This window comes from Elephas maximus, chromosome 11, assembly GCF_024166365.1.
Source record: "Elephas maximus indicus isolate mEleMax1 chromosome 11, mEleMax1 primary haplotype, whole genome shotgun sequence".
NCBI lineage: Eukaryota > Metazoa > Chordata > Mammalia > Proboscidea > Elephantidae > Elephas > Elephas maximus.
Genome location: NC_064829.1, coordinates 61973021 through 61990547, shown reverse-complemented (window position 1 = coordinate 61990547; position 17527 = coordinate 61973021). Strand labels below are relative to the sequence as shown.

At 35.5% G+C, this 17527-nt stretch overlaps 1 protein-coding gene across 1 annotated transcript in view; it reads right to left on the bottom strand.

Annotated features, from left to right (window-relative positions):
* The window catches only part of DCC (DCC netrin 1 receptor), a 1314656-nt gene that overhangs the window by 222880 nt on the left and 1074249 nt on the right, over window positions 1-17527 (bottom strand). Inside the window, exon 14 of the mRNA XM_049901020.1 lies at window positions 16479-16589. Coding sequence (XP_049756977.1) covers window positions 16479-16589 — 111 coding nt within the window. The remainder of the gene's footprint in view (window positions 1-16478; window positions 16590-17527) is intronic.

Genomic DNA, 17527 nt, shown 5'->3' with positions numbered 1-17527 from the left:
TCCCCGATTTTTCTGTTATTGATTTCCACTTTTATGGCCTTATGGTCTGAGAAGATGCTTTGTAATATTTCGATGTTTTGGATTCTGCAAAGGTTTGTTTTATGACCTAATATGTGATCTATTCTAGAGAATGTTCCATGTGCACTTGAAAAAAAGTATACTTTGCAGCTGTTGGGTGGAGTGTTCTGTATAAGTCTGTGAGGTAAATTTGGTTGATTGTAGCAATTAGATCTTTTGTGTCTCCATTGAGCTTCTTACTGGATGTCCTATCTTTCACCAAAAGTGGTGTGTTGAAGTCTCCTACTATAATTGTGGAGGTGTTTATCCCACTTTTCAATTCTATTGAAGTTTGTTTTATGTATTTTGCAGCCCTGTCATTGGGTGCATAAATATTTAATATGGTTATATCTTCCTGGTAAATTGTCTCTTTAAGCATTATGTAGTGTCCTTCTTTATCTTTTGTGGTGCATTTAACCTTAAAGTCTATTTTGTCTGAGATTAATATTGCCACTCCTCTTCTTTTTTGATTATTGTTTGCTTGACATATTTTATTCCATCCTTTGAGTTTTAGTTTATTTGTGTCTCCAAGTCTAAGGTGTGTCTCTTGTTGGCAGCATATAGACAGATTGTGTTTTTTTATCCAGTGTGCAAGTCTCTGTCTCTTTATGGGTGGAATCAGTCCATTTACATTCAGCGTAATTATAGATAAGTATGAGTTTAATGCTGTCGTTTTAATGCCTTTTTGTGTGTGTTGTTGACAATTTCATTTTTCCACTTTTTTGTGCTGAGAAGTTTTTCTTTATAAATTGTGTGTTCCTCATTTTCATAGTAGTTGAATTTATTTTTGCTGAGTCATTATGTTTATTTTGGTTTTTATTTTGAAGTCTGGAATTGTTAGGCCTCTTTGTGGTTACCTTAATATTTACCCCTATTTTTCTAAGTAAAAACCTAACTTGTATCATCCTATATTGCCTTGGTTTCCTTTCCATATGGAAGATCTATGCCTCTTGTATTTAGTCCCTCTTTTTTGATTATTGCAATCTTTTACATAATGACATCAATGATTCCCTGTTTTGAGCATTTTTTTAAATCAATCTTATTTTGTTTTTGCAATTTCCCTATCTGAGTTGATATCAGGATGTTCTGTTCTGTGACCTTGTGTTGTTTTGGTTTCTGATATTATTGATTTTCTGACCAAAGAATTTCCTTTAGTAATTCTTGTAGCTTTGGTTTGGTTTTTGCAAATTCTTTAAGCTTGTGTTTATCTGTAAATGTCTTAATTTCACCTTCATATCTGAGAGAGTTTTGCTGGATATATGATTCTTGGCTGATAGTTTTTCTCCTTCAGTGCTCTCTATATATGTCATCCCATTGCCTTCTTGCCTGCATGGTTTCTGCTAAGTAGTCTGAACTTATTGATTTTTCTTTGTAAGTGACTTTTCATTTATCCTTGGCTGCTTTTAAAATTTTCTCTTTATCTTTGGTTTTGGCAAGTTTGATGATAATATGTCTTGGTGATTTTCTTTTGGGATCAACCTTGTATGGGGTTCGATAAGCATCTTGCATAGATATCCTTTCATCATTCACGATGTCAGGGAAGTTTTCTGCCAACAGATCTTCAACTATTCTTTCTGTATTTTCTGTTATCCCTCCCTGTTCTGGAACTTCAGTCACATGCAAGTTATTCTTCTTGATAGAGTCCCACATGATTCTTAGGGTTTCTTCATTTTTTAAAATTCTTTTATCTGGTTTTTCTTCAACTATATTAGTGTCATTTGCCTTATCCTCCAACTCCCCTGCTCTGCATTCCAATTCCTCCATTCTGCACCTCTGACTTCCCATTGAATTGTCTAATTCTGTAATTTTATTGTTAATCTTTTGGATTTCTGAATGATGTCTCTGTATGGATTCTTGCAGCTTATTAATTTTTTCACTATGTTCTTGAATAATCTTTTTGATTTCTTCAACTGCTTTATCAGTGTGTTCCTTGGCTTTTTCTGTAGATTGCCTTATTTCATTTCTGAGGTCATCCCTGATGTCTTGAAGCATTCTGTATATTAGTTCTTTATATTCTACAGCTGACAATTCCAAGAATGTATCTTCATTTGGGAAAGATTTTGATTCTTTGATTTGAGGGTTTGTAGAAGCAATCATGGTCTGCTTCTGTATGTGATTTGATATCAACTGCTGTCTCCGAGCCATCTATAAGATATTGTAATGATTTATTTTACATTTGCCTACTGAATCTTATCTTCTTGTTTTGTTTTGTTTCAATACACCCAGATGGGCTACTAGATTGGGCTGTCTTGATTGTTGTAGCCTTTGAATCACTTGTGTCATACTACCAGATGGTTTGAGTTGTTACCAGATATATGAGCCTATGAGTCCTTTCACTATTCTTGAATAGAATCAGCTTAGGTGTCCTGATAGTAGGTCACCTAGTGTGCAGTGTAGGCTGTCACCCATTAACTTAGAGGAGTAGTGGTGATGGTTGTATGCACCAGATTCTAGTAGCAGAAGGGGGTCACATTCCGGGGGGGCAGGATGCTGGCAACCTTCTCCCACATGCCAGTGAGGGAGGAGTGCCTCTATTCTCTCGAGCTCTCTGGTGGGTGGGCTCTGCAACTGTACCTTAGGCATCCAATGCTTGTATCTCTGCAGATTGGTAGGTGTCAGTATCCTCAGACCCCTTTAGCAGGTGGCTAGGTGGTGTGGGTGGAGCTTCAGCCCTCGGTTCCCTGCTGTGAATCAGTGAGGTCTCTGTTTAATAGCTAGAGAGGTATCAGACCTCCAAAACTTGTCTTTCCACTGCTCAGCTAAAACAATTACAGTCAGATCTCTATCAGGGTTGCCTTTGCATTATAATAGCCACCTGGTTCTCTGTAGAGATGAAAGCCAAAGACTATGGATCTCTTATGCTTGTCTGGAGCTAGTTCTATATTATAATTCCAGTTTAGGGAAGTCAGGGGAGGATTTTTCCCCCAATTATTAATTGCTGCTTCTCTCAGGCCCGGAGAATGGGTTAGAAAAAGAAAAAGAAGAAGAAGAAGAAGAAGAAAAAAAATCCTGCAGAGCACTTCACTCCCTGGCCCAGGAAATTCCAATGTTAATGAAGCCAGCTGGGGCAGGGAGGGGAGGGATCAGATAGATAGGGGAGAGAGTAGTGTGGCAATAGAGACAAAGTTACTCATCTTGTTTGGTGAGGACTGCTTTATTTGAGATTCCAGAGGAGCATGTAGCCAGTGTGCACTGGCTGGGTCGAGATTGACCCCGAAGGTTAGGGCTGCGTCCTGTGCTTTCTCTGTCTCAGGAAGCCATGATCAGCTCCTCAGCACTTAGTTCAAAGCTCAGCACCAAGGTTTTCTGACTGGGACGCTGGCTCTAGGCTCTGGATCCAGTGGCTGCTTTCCCATGGTTTTTCACTCTCCTGTCAGCCGCATCAGTGTACGGCCTGCATGTGCTGGCTGGGTCCCCGCTGAAGTTACTCCAGGGGGTTAGAGCTGCATCCTGTGCTTGCCCCTTCTCAGTAAGCCATGATCAGCCCCACCACTCTGGCACCAGACAACCGGGAGGGCTCAAGGCTGTGGCATGGGATGCTGGCTTTGGAAGCAGTTGGTGCTTCAGCGCATGGCTTTTTGCTCCCCTGTCACTCAGATCAACTCCTTAGTTCTGTTTGATGGTCAGTCTTCATAGACTGTCATGTATGTAATCGATTCACTTGTTTTTTTTTTTTTTGAGTCTTTGTTGCAAGAGCGATCTGCAGAAGCTTCTAGCTAGTCAGCCATCTTGGTCCCACCCCACTCTTGAGATTGCATTCTTAATTGAAGGAAAAATATACCAAAAAGAGCAAATGACATTTCTAGTTGCCATTTACTGGTAGTTATTTTCCAATTATAAGGATGAAAACCAGTGAAGAATCAAACTACATAAATTGTATGAGTTTAATATATATACCTAGCACAAATGCTTATATATTTATCTATTCATTCATATTTTATGGAGCATCTACTATGTAACATGCACTGTTTAAAGCACTGAGAAGTTCAAGTCAAATAAAGCATGGTTTTTATTTCTATTCTACTGAGAAGAATGTGACGAATGCCACAACAGATTATGCCCAAGTGCTATGAAGGTTTAGAGGAAAGACATTTGAATGAAACTCAGATAATAAAATGGTTCCTAGAAGTAAAATGTCCACTGAGTTTCAAAGGACAAGTAGGTGTGAAATACATGTGAAATGACACTCAGGCAGAGATGACATTAAGTGCAGAAGCATGAGATATGATGCATGTGAGAAAGTGCATCTGGAGGGAAGGACAAATAATGTAAAGACATGCTGGAATGTCAGACTTGAGGCTGAGGGTAAACCACATCAGGAAGCATTTGAGTAGGAAAATGGTACCATCAGATCTGGTTAAGGAAAATCACTCGGGCAACACTATGGAGTCTGCAGGGAAGGGGGAGCAAGCTGATCTCAAGAGAGCAGGTGGGAGATTATTTTAAAGTGACAAATGATGAGCACCTAATATAAAGCATGATGGTGGGGATGGAGAGGAGAGGATGGATTCCAGGTCTATTATGAAAGTAGAAGTTACAGGTCTGAGCAATTGAATGGGATGTTGCCAGGGAGTGAAATGGAGGAGCCAAGGACTACAGGGAGGTTTCTGGATGACTGGTGGAGAGTGGTACCAGTTCCAAGTTGAAGAACCCCAAAAGGGAAATACAATCAGCATTAAAAAGAATGGTACCTTGAGAGATCAGCTCACAATTCCCAATTGTATAAAAGGATTTACTTCTGAGCCCTCTATCTTTGCTATACTTGAAAATACCAAAAGAAACAACAAAAAATCCTTAAAACCACCCATGCATGATCTTTCCATTTTTTGCATTACATAAGAAATAATAATTTCCTCTCCCTTGCCTTCAGTGGAGGGCTGGTGGAGGGGTGGTTAAGAGCTTGGCTGCTAACCAGAAATGTCGGCAATTCAAATCCACCAGTTTCTCCTTGGATACCCTATGGAGTGGTTCTACTCTGCCTTATAAGGTTGCTATGAGTTTATTATTATTATTATTTTTGTCTTCAATTCCATCACCACAATCAACCACTGCCAACTAGTTTGATGTAAGAGAAGGAAAATATTTAATGTACTATAGAATAGTTTAAACAGCCATTTATTGAATAATCTGCAAGCTGAAACGCCAACTTTTTTTTTTTTTAATTTATTTCTTAAATACACCAAGAACTGTTTCTGTTCTCTACATTCTGTTACACAGTCTGTTTGTTCATTCCTATGGTAAACAGTATTATATTCATTTTAAATCAGGCTTTATAGTAAATGTTATTGTTTCTTCCGCTTTTCTCAAAATGTCTTGGAATTCTTTTACATTTATTTTACCATATAAAGTTTATGCTTGTTAGACTTGTGTTAAATTTATTATTAATGATTATATTATGTAAGATTTCCCACCCAGGAACATATATTTCTATTTATACATGTCTTATTTTATATCTTTTAATAAATGTTATGATTTTCTTCATATACATTTACATCTTATTACATTTGGCTGTAGGTATTATATTTGTTTTATGAATGCATTTTTTAGTGTTTGTGTAATGCATAGAAAAAAAAACTGTCTTTTTGTATATGTACCTTGAAACCTAGTACCTTGTTAAATTCTCTAATTAGTTCTAATAGATTTTTAGTATAGCTTTTAGAGTTTCCAAATATGCAATCACACCATCTGTAAAAGTAATATATTTTTCCCTTATATAATAAAATGTTACTGCTTAGTTTTTTTTTTTCTTCTTATTCACCAAAATCTCTACACTCTTCTATAACAGAAGTGGTTGGAAGTGTCCCTGGCTTGTTTGGATCTTAAAGACAATGGGTTTAATATTTTATGATCTAGCATAATGTTTGCTTTATTTTATTTTTTTATGAAAACGATAAAATTTTGAAAGTTTCCTTTTATTTTCATAAAAATTATTATTATTTTTTAAAGTGGTAGTGACTGCCTAATTTTATAAAATACCTTCTTGCATCTGTTGATATAATTATATGACACCTCTTTAATGTATATCTTCATTAGATGGTAGGTTTTAAGATGTACTGAATGCAGGCCCTGCTTTTATATCATAGGGAAGACTCCTAGTCCCTTAATGCAGACAAGGTTTTATCATCATGAACAAGGAGTAGCGTCGTTTCAGACCAATGGTAGTAATATTTTATACTATACCAAAGAGAACTTCAGTCAAAGTCTGAGGTGTAACTTAGCAAAAATAATAAGCATTTTTGAGTGTTATATATGTCAGACACACTGCTCAGCACTTTATTGCCATTATCACAGTTAATTCTCACAAAGACCCCTGAGATAGATACTGTTGTACACCATACCTACAGATGAGAAAACTCAGAGCTCAGAGAAGTTAAGCTACTTGTCAAAGATTATACAGGGAGTAGAGCAGAATGTAAATCTAGGTAGTAAGACTACAGAGCCCACGATATTATTTCTTACATCATACTTAGAAGGAGTCAAGCAACTCATGAAAGCATTAGATCACAGCAAATATGGAAAAGAGAGGTACGAGTGAAATGATACCACAAGAAATAAATAGACGGATCTAGCTGGTAAGACATTCTAGAGGGCAACCAGCCCAGTCTTTTCGATAGGGCAGAGTAGTAAAAAAGGGATTGTGTTTGATCAAGAGGTTTAAGGGACATAAAAACTAGATGCAATGTGTGGTCCTGGGTTGGATAACAGTTTATACAAAAACCTGTAAAGAAAAATTTTGCAGCAGTTGGGGAAATTTGAGTATGATCAGTGTACTAGGTAAAATGATAATTTGTAAAAATAAAAACAACATAATCAAAAAAAGAAGATTGAAGGATAGCATGTATCACATGATCTAGTTTTTGAAAACAAAAATATTCTGTATATGTTTATAATCTCTGGGTAGTGAGATTTGTGTTTTTATTTTTACTTTCTATATGGGGTCACTATGAGTTGGAATCGACTCGATGGCAACGTGTTTGGGGTTTTTTTTTTGGTTATACTTTTTAGCAACTATGGCATACATTTAGTAGTTTAAAAAAATTATAACATACATTTGGAGCCCTGTTGGTGCAGTGCTTAAAAGTTCATCTGCTAACCAAAAGGTCAGCAGTTCGAATCCACCAGTCGTTCCTTGGAAACCTTAAGAGGCAGTTCTCCTCTGTCCTATAGGGTCGCTATGAGTCGGAATCAGCTCAATGGCAGTGGATGTTTTTATTTTTATTTTTTGGTTATATTGTACATTTACCGCTTCTGTAGTAAGAAAAGCATGTTCAAATGTGAATGTGGGCCTGTCAATTTATACATAAAGTCCTATTAAGATTTGCTTAACCAGTACAACAACATGTTATAAAAGGCATGTTCGTATTTACATTTTTCTGTAACAATTCACATATTTCTGTAAGTCAATCATTTTATCATTATATACTGACATGCCTGAAGGTGTTTTTGGTTTTAAAACATTCCCAAAAAGAAACCTAAAAATTTGATTTTTGTTAGTATGATTTTTTCCTATTCTTTTGCTTTCAGCTTTTCCATATCTTAATATGATAGGTGTGTCTACTATAAATATCAGAGATCTGGATTTTTTAAATCCTATTTAACAACCTATCCTTTAATTAGTGAGATTAATACATTCATATTTATTGTAATTACTATATTAGGAATAATTTCTAACATTTTATTATGCACTTCCTATTTCTCTATTCTATTTTCCCATAAAAATTATTTTCTTCTTTTGTGACTTTGGACGTAGCAAAGATTTTTTTTTCTTGTTATTTTTTTCTTCTCTACTGGATAATAAATTATATACTATATATCTTTCTATGATTACCTTTTCAATTTTGCCATCACGTATAACTTAAAAGGTAAAGCTAAGCATGATCTCTATTTTCAAAATAATGGCACCTATATTGTGTCCAACATTTAACCCTCCAAAATATTATATATATACATAAAAAAAAAATACATATATAGTCATAATTTGTTTAGTGCTGTAGTATCACTAAGAGTCAGAATTGACTCAACAGCAGTGGGTTACTCACATTACGTTATTTTGCTTACCACTTTCTCTAATCTTCTAGAAGCGTTTCCTTCCTCCCTCCCTCCTTCCTTTCCTAAGAATATCCTTTGAAATAAAGACAATGGTGCTAAACTTTACATTTTTCTTTACGGGAAGGTTTTTTTATGCCTCTCCTTTCCATGAATAATTATTTAGTTGTATATATAATTCTCAGATTACAGCAATTTTTCATCAGTGCTTTGAAGATATTTTATTGATTTCTGGTTTAATTGTTGCTGTTCAAAAGTTTTCATCAGCACAATTGTAGTCTCTGAATAAGGAATCTGCTCTCTGGGGGATTTAAAAGTCCTCTTGGGGTTGCCATGAGCCAGTATTGACTTGACAGCAAATAACAACAACAAAAACAACTCTTTGCCTTTATCTTAGGTATTGTACATTGTGTCTATGATACAATATTATTCCTGAATTTGATATTCTATTTATTTCAGCAACTCTGAAAAATTAACATTTCTTATTTCTTCAAAAGTGTTCTTTCCTCATTCTTTCTATTTTCTTTTGTAATTATGATTGATATATGGTAAATATTCTATCTTTTGTGACTTTTAAACTCTTTTCTAATTCTTTATCCATGTGTCCTTCTATGTTGTATTCTGTAAAATTCCTTTAGATCTATCTTCCTGTTTATAAATTTTCTCTTCAGCTATGTTTAATATGTTATTTAACTCATCCAATGACTTCTCATTTCAATGGGTAAATTTTTTTTCATGTTCAGATTTTTATTTTGTTCCATGCATTTAAGAGATACTTTTTTCAAATCTGGCCTTGCCTTTTGATTTCTGGAAAATATTTTGTTTAAATACTTTGTATTTTTTAAGTGCTGTACATTTGCTGTCTCAAGGTTCATGATTCACATTTTTAGTTGTAGATAATATTAGTTATCAATATAAAATTATTCATTTCATTCACGTATGTTTCTATATATGTATGTATGCACGCATGTATGTATGTATGTATTGTCATCATCTCCCTGGAATCCTATCAGTGTTTTAGTCTGATCATTCTTTGTCTGATCTTTTTTTCTTTGTCTTAGAAGTATACAGTTGAATTTTGTTTTTAACAATTCAGTTTTGTTCAATTTCAGAACCGATGTACTTGATCTCTCATCTTGAGGTATGTATTTTTCATTTTTGTTATAAATTTTTTATTTTCTGCATGTCATTATGTAAAGCTTTGTTTATATTTATTATCCAACATGTTAAAAAAACATTCTAAAATATTTTTTAAAAGCTTTATTTATGTATTCCACTTTGAAATTTGGTTGGATACGTACAATTCTGACATGTTGGTTATTTTCCATCAACTCATAGAAAATTTGGACTTCAGCTATTTTTTCTTTACATATCCACTAAGTAAATTTATCATCATAGAGCATGGTGTTTACCTCTCATTCCTACTAAAATAAAACTTTCCTGAAATGCTTAGACTCTATGAAATTATGGATTTTTGAGCCTCTCATTTCTATATTATTTTCCCCTTTTGTTGACCTACTTTCCATGCTTAGTGCTCATTGTTTCCATACCTTTTGGCCTCAACATAATACCAATACGAAACCAAAGTAAAACACAAACTAACTGGTTTATCTTATTTAGATAAACATTTATTTTGGTACAAGTATATTTATCATTTTCAGTGACCTGAATCAACACACACAAAAATTTTCCTTTTGGATAACTGTATTAGTTTTCTTTTGCTGCTATAACAAATTATAACAGCTTAGTTTCGGTTAGTGGCTTAAAACAATACAAATTTATCATTGTCTTACAATTCTAGACATCAGAAGTCCCAAAACAGACTCAGTGGACTGAAGTCAAGATGTCAGTGGGGCTTCATTTCCTCTACAGGCTCTCGGGAAGAATCCATTTCTGTGCCCTTTCCAGCTTCTAATGGCTGTCCTCATCTCTTGACTCCAGACCCTGCATCACTGCAACCTCTGCTTCTATTGTCATATCTTCTTCTCTCACTCTGATCTCTTGCTTCACTCTTAAACGGACCCTCATGAAAACATTGGGCTTACTTGCAAAATTCAGGATGACATCCCCTTCTCAAGGTTTTTAACTTAATTACACTTGCAAAGTCTCTTTTGCCATGTAAAATGATATGTTCACAGATCCCAAAGATTAGGACCTGGACATTTTAGGAGAACATTATTTGGCCTACCACAACAACTCATACATATATTTTTCCCTCCCTCCCGGCCTTCTTTCCTTCCTTCCTTTCTTCCTTCCTTCTTCTTTCTCTGTCCTATTTCTTCTAATCAGTCAAAAAACTTTTCTCATTTCTCAATCTTCTGCCCAGACATTTTCCATTTTTGGAACTCTGTTTTTTGGATGAATATAATTTTAATATGCAGTGTTTCTGGGTATTCTCACCTGCTTCGATTTTATCATTATTCAGAAAACAAGCTTTAATGTGCTCCTTCTCACAATCATGTTATCAGCAAGTATCATATATTGTACAGGTTCCAAACCATAAGGGTGTCTTTGTGGTTCACTTGTCTAATGAAATGAATTTGTAATGAGAAACCCAGCTTACCATTACCCAATCAGGCTAATATAGCTAATTACATTTTCTTAGAGGCAGGAAATTAGAGTCAGCCCCTAGATTCACAGTTTTTGCAGCATCACTGTTGCATTTTCAGAAGTCTCTGCATTCCTGATTTTTGGTAGCCTAGATCCTCCACTTTAGGGTAAAGGTTTAATTTTAAATTATATCATTATTGATCTTATATATCAATTTCTACCTGTTTACTTAATAATTAAAAAGGCAGCATAAACAGATCCTCGAGCTCAATTTCCTGGAGGATACCTTGCTGAAATTCATCACAAATTCTCTCATATCCTTGTGGATGACATTTACATAAGAATCTTGGGAATTCTAATGTTCTGATGATTTTTTTAAGCTGAAATTTTGAGGCTTAAAATAAATATTTTAAAACTTCCCAGCTGTCAGTAATAGCAAGCACACTTTCAAGGGAACCCTGAACAAACAGTGAGGTTTGGCTTTCTAATTACTTTAACAAAATATACTAATTAAAAGGGCGATCAGTAAGGAATTGGGATATTTTTCCAAGTTACTGTTCATCTTCACACTGCTTAAACCGAGAAGGTAAGAGGAACTACAGAAGTCACAGAAAGAGAAAGGCGGTTACAGATAGAAATCTGCAACTAGCACTACCTCTGTTTAGCTGACTTGCCGGCTCAGAGTCAGCACAGTAATGAGTAGATCATTCCTGTGGGATTTACCAGGCAACTGCTGTGGGGGAAAGAGTTACACAACACAGTACAACACAGAACAGGGTGCTAATGCTGCAGGTTTCTTCCAACGCAGATTTCTTTATTTTTTTTATAGCAAAGAATGTCTCCCATTTCACATTGTTTTCAAAATGATTGCTTCCTTCTTACCCATAATTTAAGTAGGATCAAAGAAGCTCTATGCCAACATTTCTGAGTTTGGAATACTTAGGACTCAAAGTTTTCCAACATTAGTCATGAAATTTTTGGTAGAGTCATTCATTTCTTATTTTATGCTTTAAGCATTTCTGTAAATAAGTTAAAATTATATGAAACTTAGAGAAAACTTCTCTATTTTAACATAGATAGATGGATGGATGATGGATGGATAGATAGATAGATGGATTTACAGATATACACAGACATATATGAAAACAGTAGGAACAGTCACCATTTCTATTTGCTGATTAGTTTTCTGGAGCTACAAGTGACTATTACTGAGCTTGTCCAATAGCCCCAAATATTAATTCCTCAAATACTTAAATGTTTAAATATTTGAATGATGCAGTTAGAAGAAGAAAAACAGGAAAAAGCAAAGGGAACTGAAGCCAATGTAGTGGACTGATTTAGTGAAAAGAGATCATGGGTCAATAAATTTAGAAGGCCTTTGGTCCTATTTCTTACACCAAGTGAGATACTGCTTTGAAAAGGAAGTGAAACATACCTGTCTCACACTCTTATATTGTTAAATGCACTGAAAAAGCTATTAGTTTCCATTATGTTTTCAAGGTGAACAAATGCAAATTATAATCTATGACAGTATCATGTACAATAAGTGGCAGCTCCACTAATTTTCTTCTATTAATTTTTATTGACTTTTTTTTAGATCGCCAGTGTGTATATTAAGAGCTCTATGGGCATAGGCAAAAATTGTCTTACCGATTATGGTTGACACGAAGAGGTGAATGAATGAAAAAAGAAACAATAACTGAAGTGCGTTGCAATGTATTAACATATTAGTGGCAGAAATAATTTTCTCCAAGACATTTTTTTTTGAAGAATGTCTACTATGCTGTCCCATATAACCTTTCCCAAAATCCTAATTCTCAGAAACCCTTACCCTGAAATTTCGACTTCTAGCTCTCCTTGTTTCATGAGTCTTTTCTATCAGTCCAGCCATTATTGGCCTATGCCTCAGCAGAGCTGTTCCTGTCTTTTTAATTTGTACTTTCTGTCACTCAGTAGCCTATAAATGCTTAATTATATTTCATAATAACTGCATCAATCCTTAAATAAGGAAAAAATATGAAGGAATGCTGCATGCAGAAACAGGGGCATTATTAAACCAAGAACATGAAAAATTTCGAACAAATCCAACTAAACGGCGTTTATTAAGACCCTTATCATGGGCAAGTCATAGCGATTTTTTGATTAAAATAGATGTACAAACTGGATTATATTTAGATTGCACAGATATGAAAAACGTGGCTTAAATAGGAGTTTTTATGCCATCCGAGAAGCTGTGATTTTGTATTTTGGTTCCACTTTGATGGTGACTCATTCAGAGTCAGGAGAAAGAGGACATAAGTCAAGTGGACAGTCCCATTCATTCTGGATATTTTATAGGACCTTTAGCACCTCTGCTCCATTTATTTTCATGCCTTCCAGTAAGAGATACAGCCTCTTAGGTTTGGGTAAATGATATGACCTCATTTCTTAGAATCTTCTGCCTTGAATCACTGTTTTCTATTGTCACTGGGTCAGTTCTAGGAGTTTAGGGAGGCTTTGCTCTGGTAACCTGCACTAGACATCAACTCACACAACCTGGTTCTGAGCTCCAGCTCCAGAGTGACCAGCTGGATATTGATCAAGTCAGTTAAACTTTAGACTAAGTTTACCCTGCTTTCAGGTGGGGCCAGTAGATGAGTGAATAAAGCACAAGTATATAAACTTTAAGAGTATTTTCTTAAGTGAAACATAAAAATATTTTCATAGTTAATGCTAGCCATTTTTTAATTGTTAGATAAGACAGATCACACCCTTATGACTGTAGGCCCAGTCCGCCTGGCCTACTCGCTGTAGCTTAACGGTTAATTTTTTTCTGGCATCAGGATATTTGTTCTTGCTGTTCCTCCTGCATGGAAAGCTGTTGTCTGTCCTATACACAAGCTGCCTCATTCACTTTCTTAAAGCCTGTGTTAGTATATTGCCTGACAAAAGAGGTCTTCCAATCCCCCTGTATGAAACAACACATCCTAATCGCACCCTGTTCTCTCTACCATGCTTTTTCTTTGCCAGAAATGATCTATATACAGCATTTATCAGTATCTATCTCTATCTCAATAAAATTTATACTCCTTGAGAGCTGAGGCTTTAATGATTGTTTTTACCCCAGTATCTAGAATAATGCCTGTTATATACAGACTCTCAACAAGAAATATGTATTGAAAGAATGAATACACAAATGAATGTTCCCTAACCTATTAGTGAAGGGTATGAGCTTTGCTAAGTGTGATATCATGTAATTCCATAACTTCCTGATGCTATAACAATGGCAAGTGTAATACCTCTAGGCCACAGGTTACTTTTCTGTAAAATCTAATAATACTAAAGTTGGCTGAACTGCATTGGCCCATGTGTATCAACTTCTAATATATTTTTTCACTTTGGCTAGAGTAATCTTTTTTAATTTAGAGACCATTTCAAGAATAGATTTGACATGTTGAACACTAATAACCAAAGACCAGATGAGTTGTGGAATGACATCAACAGCATCATACATGAAGAACACGAGAAGTCATTGAAAAGATAGGAAAGAAAGAAAAAATCAAAATGGATGTCAGAAGAGACCCTGAAGCTTGCTCTTGAACATCAAATAGCTAACACAAACCAAAGAAATGATGCAAGAGAGCTGAAATAAAGATTTCAAAGGGCAACTCTAGAAAACAAAGTAAATTATTATAAGGAAATGTGCAAAGACCTGGAGTTGGAAAATCAAAAGGGAAGGACACGCTGGGCATTTCTCAAGCTGAAAGAACTGAAGAAAAAATTCAAACCTCGAGTTGCGGTATTGAAGGATTCTATGGGGGAAATATTGAACAATGTGGGGAGCATCAAAAGAAGATGGAAGGAATACACAGAGTCACTGTACCAAAAAAAAAAAAAAAAACTGGTCAATGTTCAACCATTTCAGGAGGTAGCATGTGATCAAGAACCTATGGTACTGAAGGAAGAAGTCCAAGCTGAACTGAAGGCACTGGCAAAAAACAAGGCTCGAGGAATTGATGGAGTATCAATTGAGATGTTTCAACAAATGGATGCAGCACTGGAAGTGCTCATGCACCTATGCCAAGAAATTTGGAAGACAGCTAGTTGGCCAACTGACTGCAAGAGGTCCATATTTGTGTCTGTTCCAAAGAAAGATAATCCAGCAGAATGCAAAAATTATAAAACAGTATCATTAATATCACAGACAAGTAAAATTTTCCTGAAGATCACTCAAAAGCAGTTGTGGCAGTACATCAATAGAGAATTGCCAGGATTTCAAGCTGGATTCAGAAGAGGACGTGGAACAAGGAATGTCATTGCTCATGTCAGATGGATTTTAGCTAAAAGCAGGGAATACCAGAAAGATGTTTACCTCTTTTTATTGACTGTGCAAAGGCATTCAACTGTGTGGATCATAACAAATTATGGATAACATTGTGAAGAATGAGAATTCCAGAATACTTTATTGTCCTCATGAGGAACCTGGACAGAGACCAAGAGCCAGTCATTTGAACAGAACAAGGGGATACTGAGTGGCTTAAAATCAGGAAAGGTGAGCACCAGGATTGCATCCTTTTACCATACTTGTTCAATCTATATACTGAGCAAATAGTCCAAGAAACAGGACTATATGAAAAAGAAAGCAGCATCAGGATTGCAGGAAGACTACTCAACAACCTGTGATATGAATATGACCCAACCTTGCTTGCTGAAAGTGAAGAGGACTTGAAGCACTTACTGATGAAGAGCAAGGACTACAGCCTTCAGTATGGATTACACCTCAACAAAAAGAAAACAAAAATTTTCACATCTGGACCAATGAGCAACATCATGATAAATGGAGAAAATACTGAAATTGTCTAGGATTTCATTTTACTTGGATTCACAATCAACACCCATTTAAGCAGTAGTTGAGAAATCAAAAGATGCATTGCGTTGAGCAAATCTGTTCTAAAAGACCTCTTTAAAGTGTTGAAAAACAAAGACGTTACTTTGAGGACTAAGGTGCTCCTGACAGACCCAAGCTATGGTGTTTTTGATCGCCTCATGTGCACGGAAAAGCTGGACTATGAATTAAGAAGGCTGAAGAAGAATAGATGCCTTTGAATTATGGTGTTGGGGAAGGATATTGAATATACCATGGACTGGCAGGAGAATGAACAAACCCACCTGTCAACTTGGCTAGACCATGATTCCCAGTATTGTGTGATTGCCCACCATTTTGTCATCTGATAAGATTTTCCTACATGTTGTAAATCCTATTTCTATGATATTAATGAGGCAGGATTAGAGGAAGTTATGTTAATGAGGCAGGACTCAATCCACAAGATTAGGTTGTATTTTAAGTCAATCTCTTTTGAGATATAAAAGAAAGAATTGAGCAGAGAGACTTGGGGGACCTCATACACTAAGAAAGCAGTGACAGGAGCAAAGCATGTACTTTGGACCCAGGTTTCCTGTGCTGAGAAACCTCTAGACCAGAGGAAGATGGATGAGAAGGACCTTCTCTCAGAGCCAACAGAAAGAGAGAGCATTTCCCTGGAGTTGGCACCCTGATTACAGACTTCTAGCCTACTAGACTGTGAAAGAATAAATTTCTTTTTGTTAAAGCCATCCACTTGTGGTATTTCTGTTATAGCAGCACTAGATAACTAAGACAAGTATCTACCATTTATGTGGTATTGTTGAAGACCCTATGTTCATTAAAGTGTTTTTTTTTTCTTCTTTCTGAAGAGATAGAAGCAATAAATGCCCCCAATGATGGTGTTTACCAACTTTTTTTAAAAAGACCTTTTGAAGATGAAGAAACAAAGATCAGAGTAGTAGTGATTAGGGATGAGTCTTACCATCGAGATCATTTTCTGGGGTCTCCGTTGTGTACCAGTTGGAAGGTGGTCCAGTGCCATTGACTGTCATGGCTGACACTTGGAAACTGTACTGACTTCCTTTCTCCAATCCTATGAAAGAATTTTCCAGAAAGGAAAAATGTTACTGAACAATAAGCATTTTTAGCTGCTTTCAAAAGTTTTAGTAAAATTTTAGCACTCGTAGAAATTCTTTCTATTGTTTTGTGATTTTTGTGGTAATTATTGTTATTTTGGCCAAAAGGGCAGGGATATCACAGCAAGAAATCAAATTATTTTTCATATATTCTCATTTATTTTTTTTCCAGCTTAAAAAAAAAAATGTATCCTTGAAAATAGCCTTAGGGCAGATGTAGAATATAAAATATGAAGAACGAAGAAATAATCAAAAATAGCAAGGATCATTTTTCCTCACAGTCCAGAAGAGCCCTGCCCATAAATCAAGACTAGTCAATCTGAAAACTCGTGTCTCCATCATTCAGTCAAGGTCAATGATTATGTTTTTTGTGAGGGTCAAGAAAGAAGAATTCAAAGCAACTGCGGTTCAATAGAAAATACCAGGGCTTTGTGTCTCAACACCATCACAAAGCATACTTTGTCTTATATTAGCTTCTATACTAGAACATGAAGAAAACCAATGTCTTTGATCATTTGGATACATAACATTATACACAGTGATGACCTTAGAGTTCACTTAAGAAAGCACAGATAGTGCAGGTAGGCTGAAAAGCCCCTGTGGATCACTACTCTGAAATGTGGATATTTTTGACATAAACAACTTTACTCTTATCTAAATCTCAAAGTAGCTCATTAACGTGACAAACTATGGTAAAACAAATGGCACTTGTCAAAAGATCATATGACATTTTTTTGAGATATTGAGAACTCAGTTTAAATTGGCAAATCCTAAACCTCAAGGAGTTGAACAACCCTGATAAAAATAAAATTTCTATTTTTTCCATTAATCTCAATAGGCAAAGTATTTGGGGCCAAAAAATTAATACAATAAATTATTGGGAAAATGATGCTTA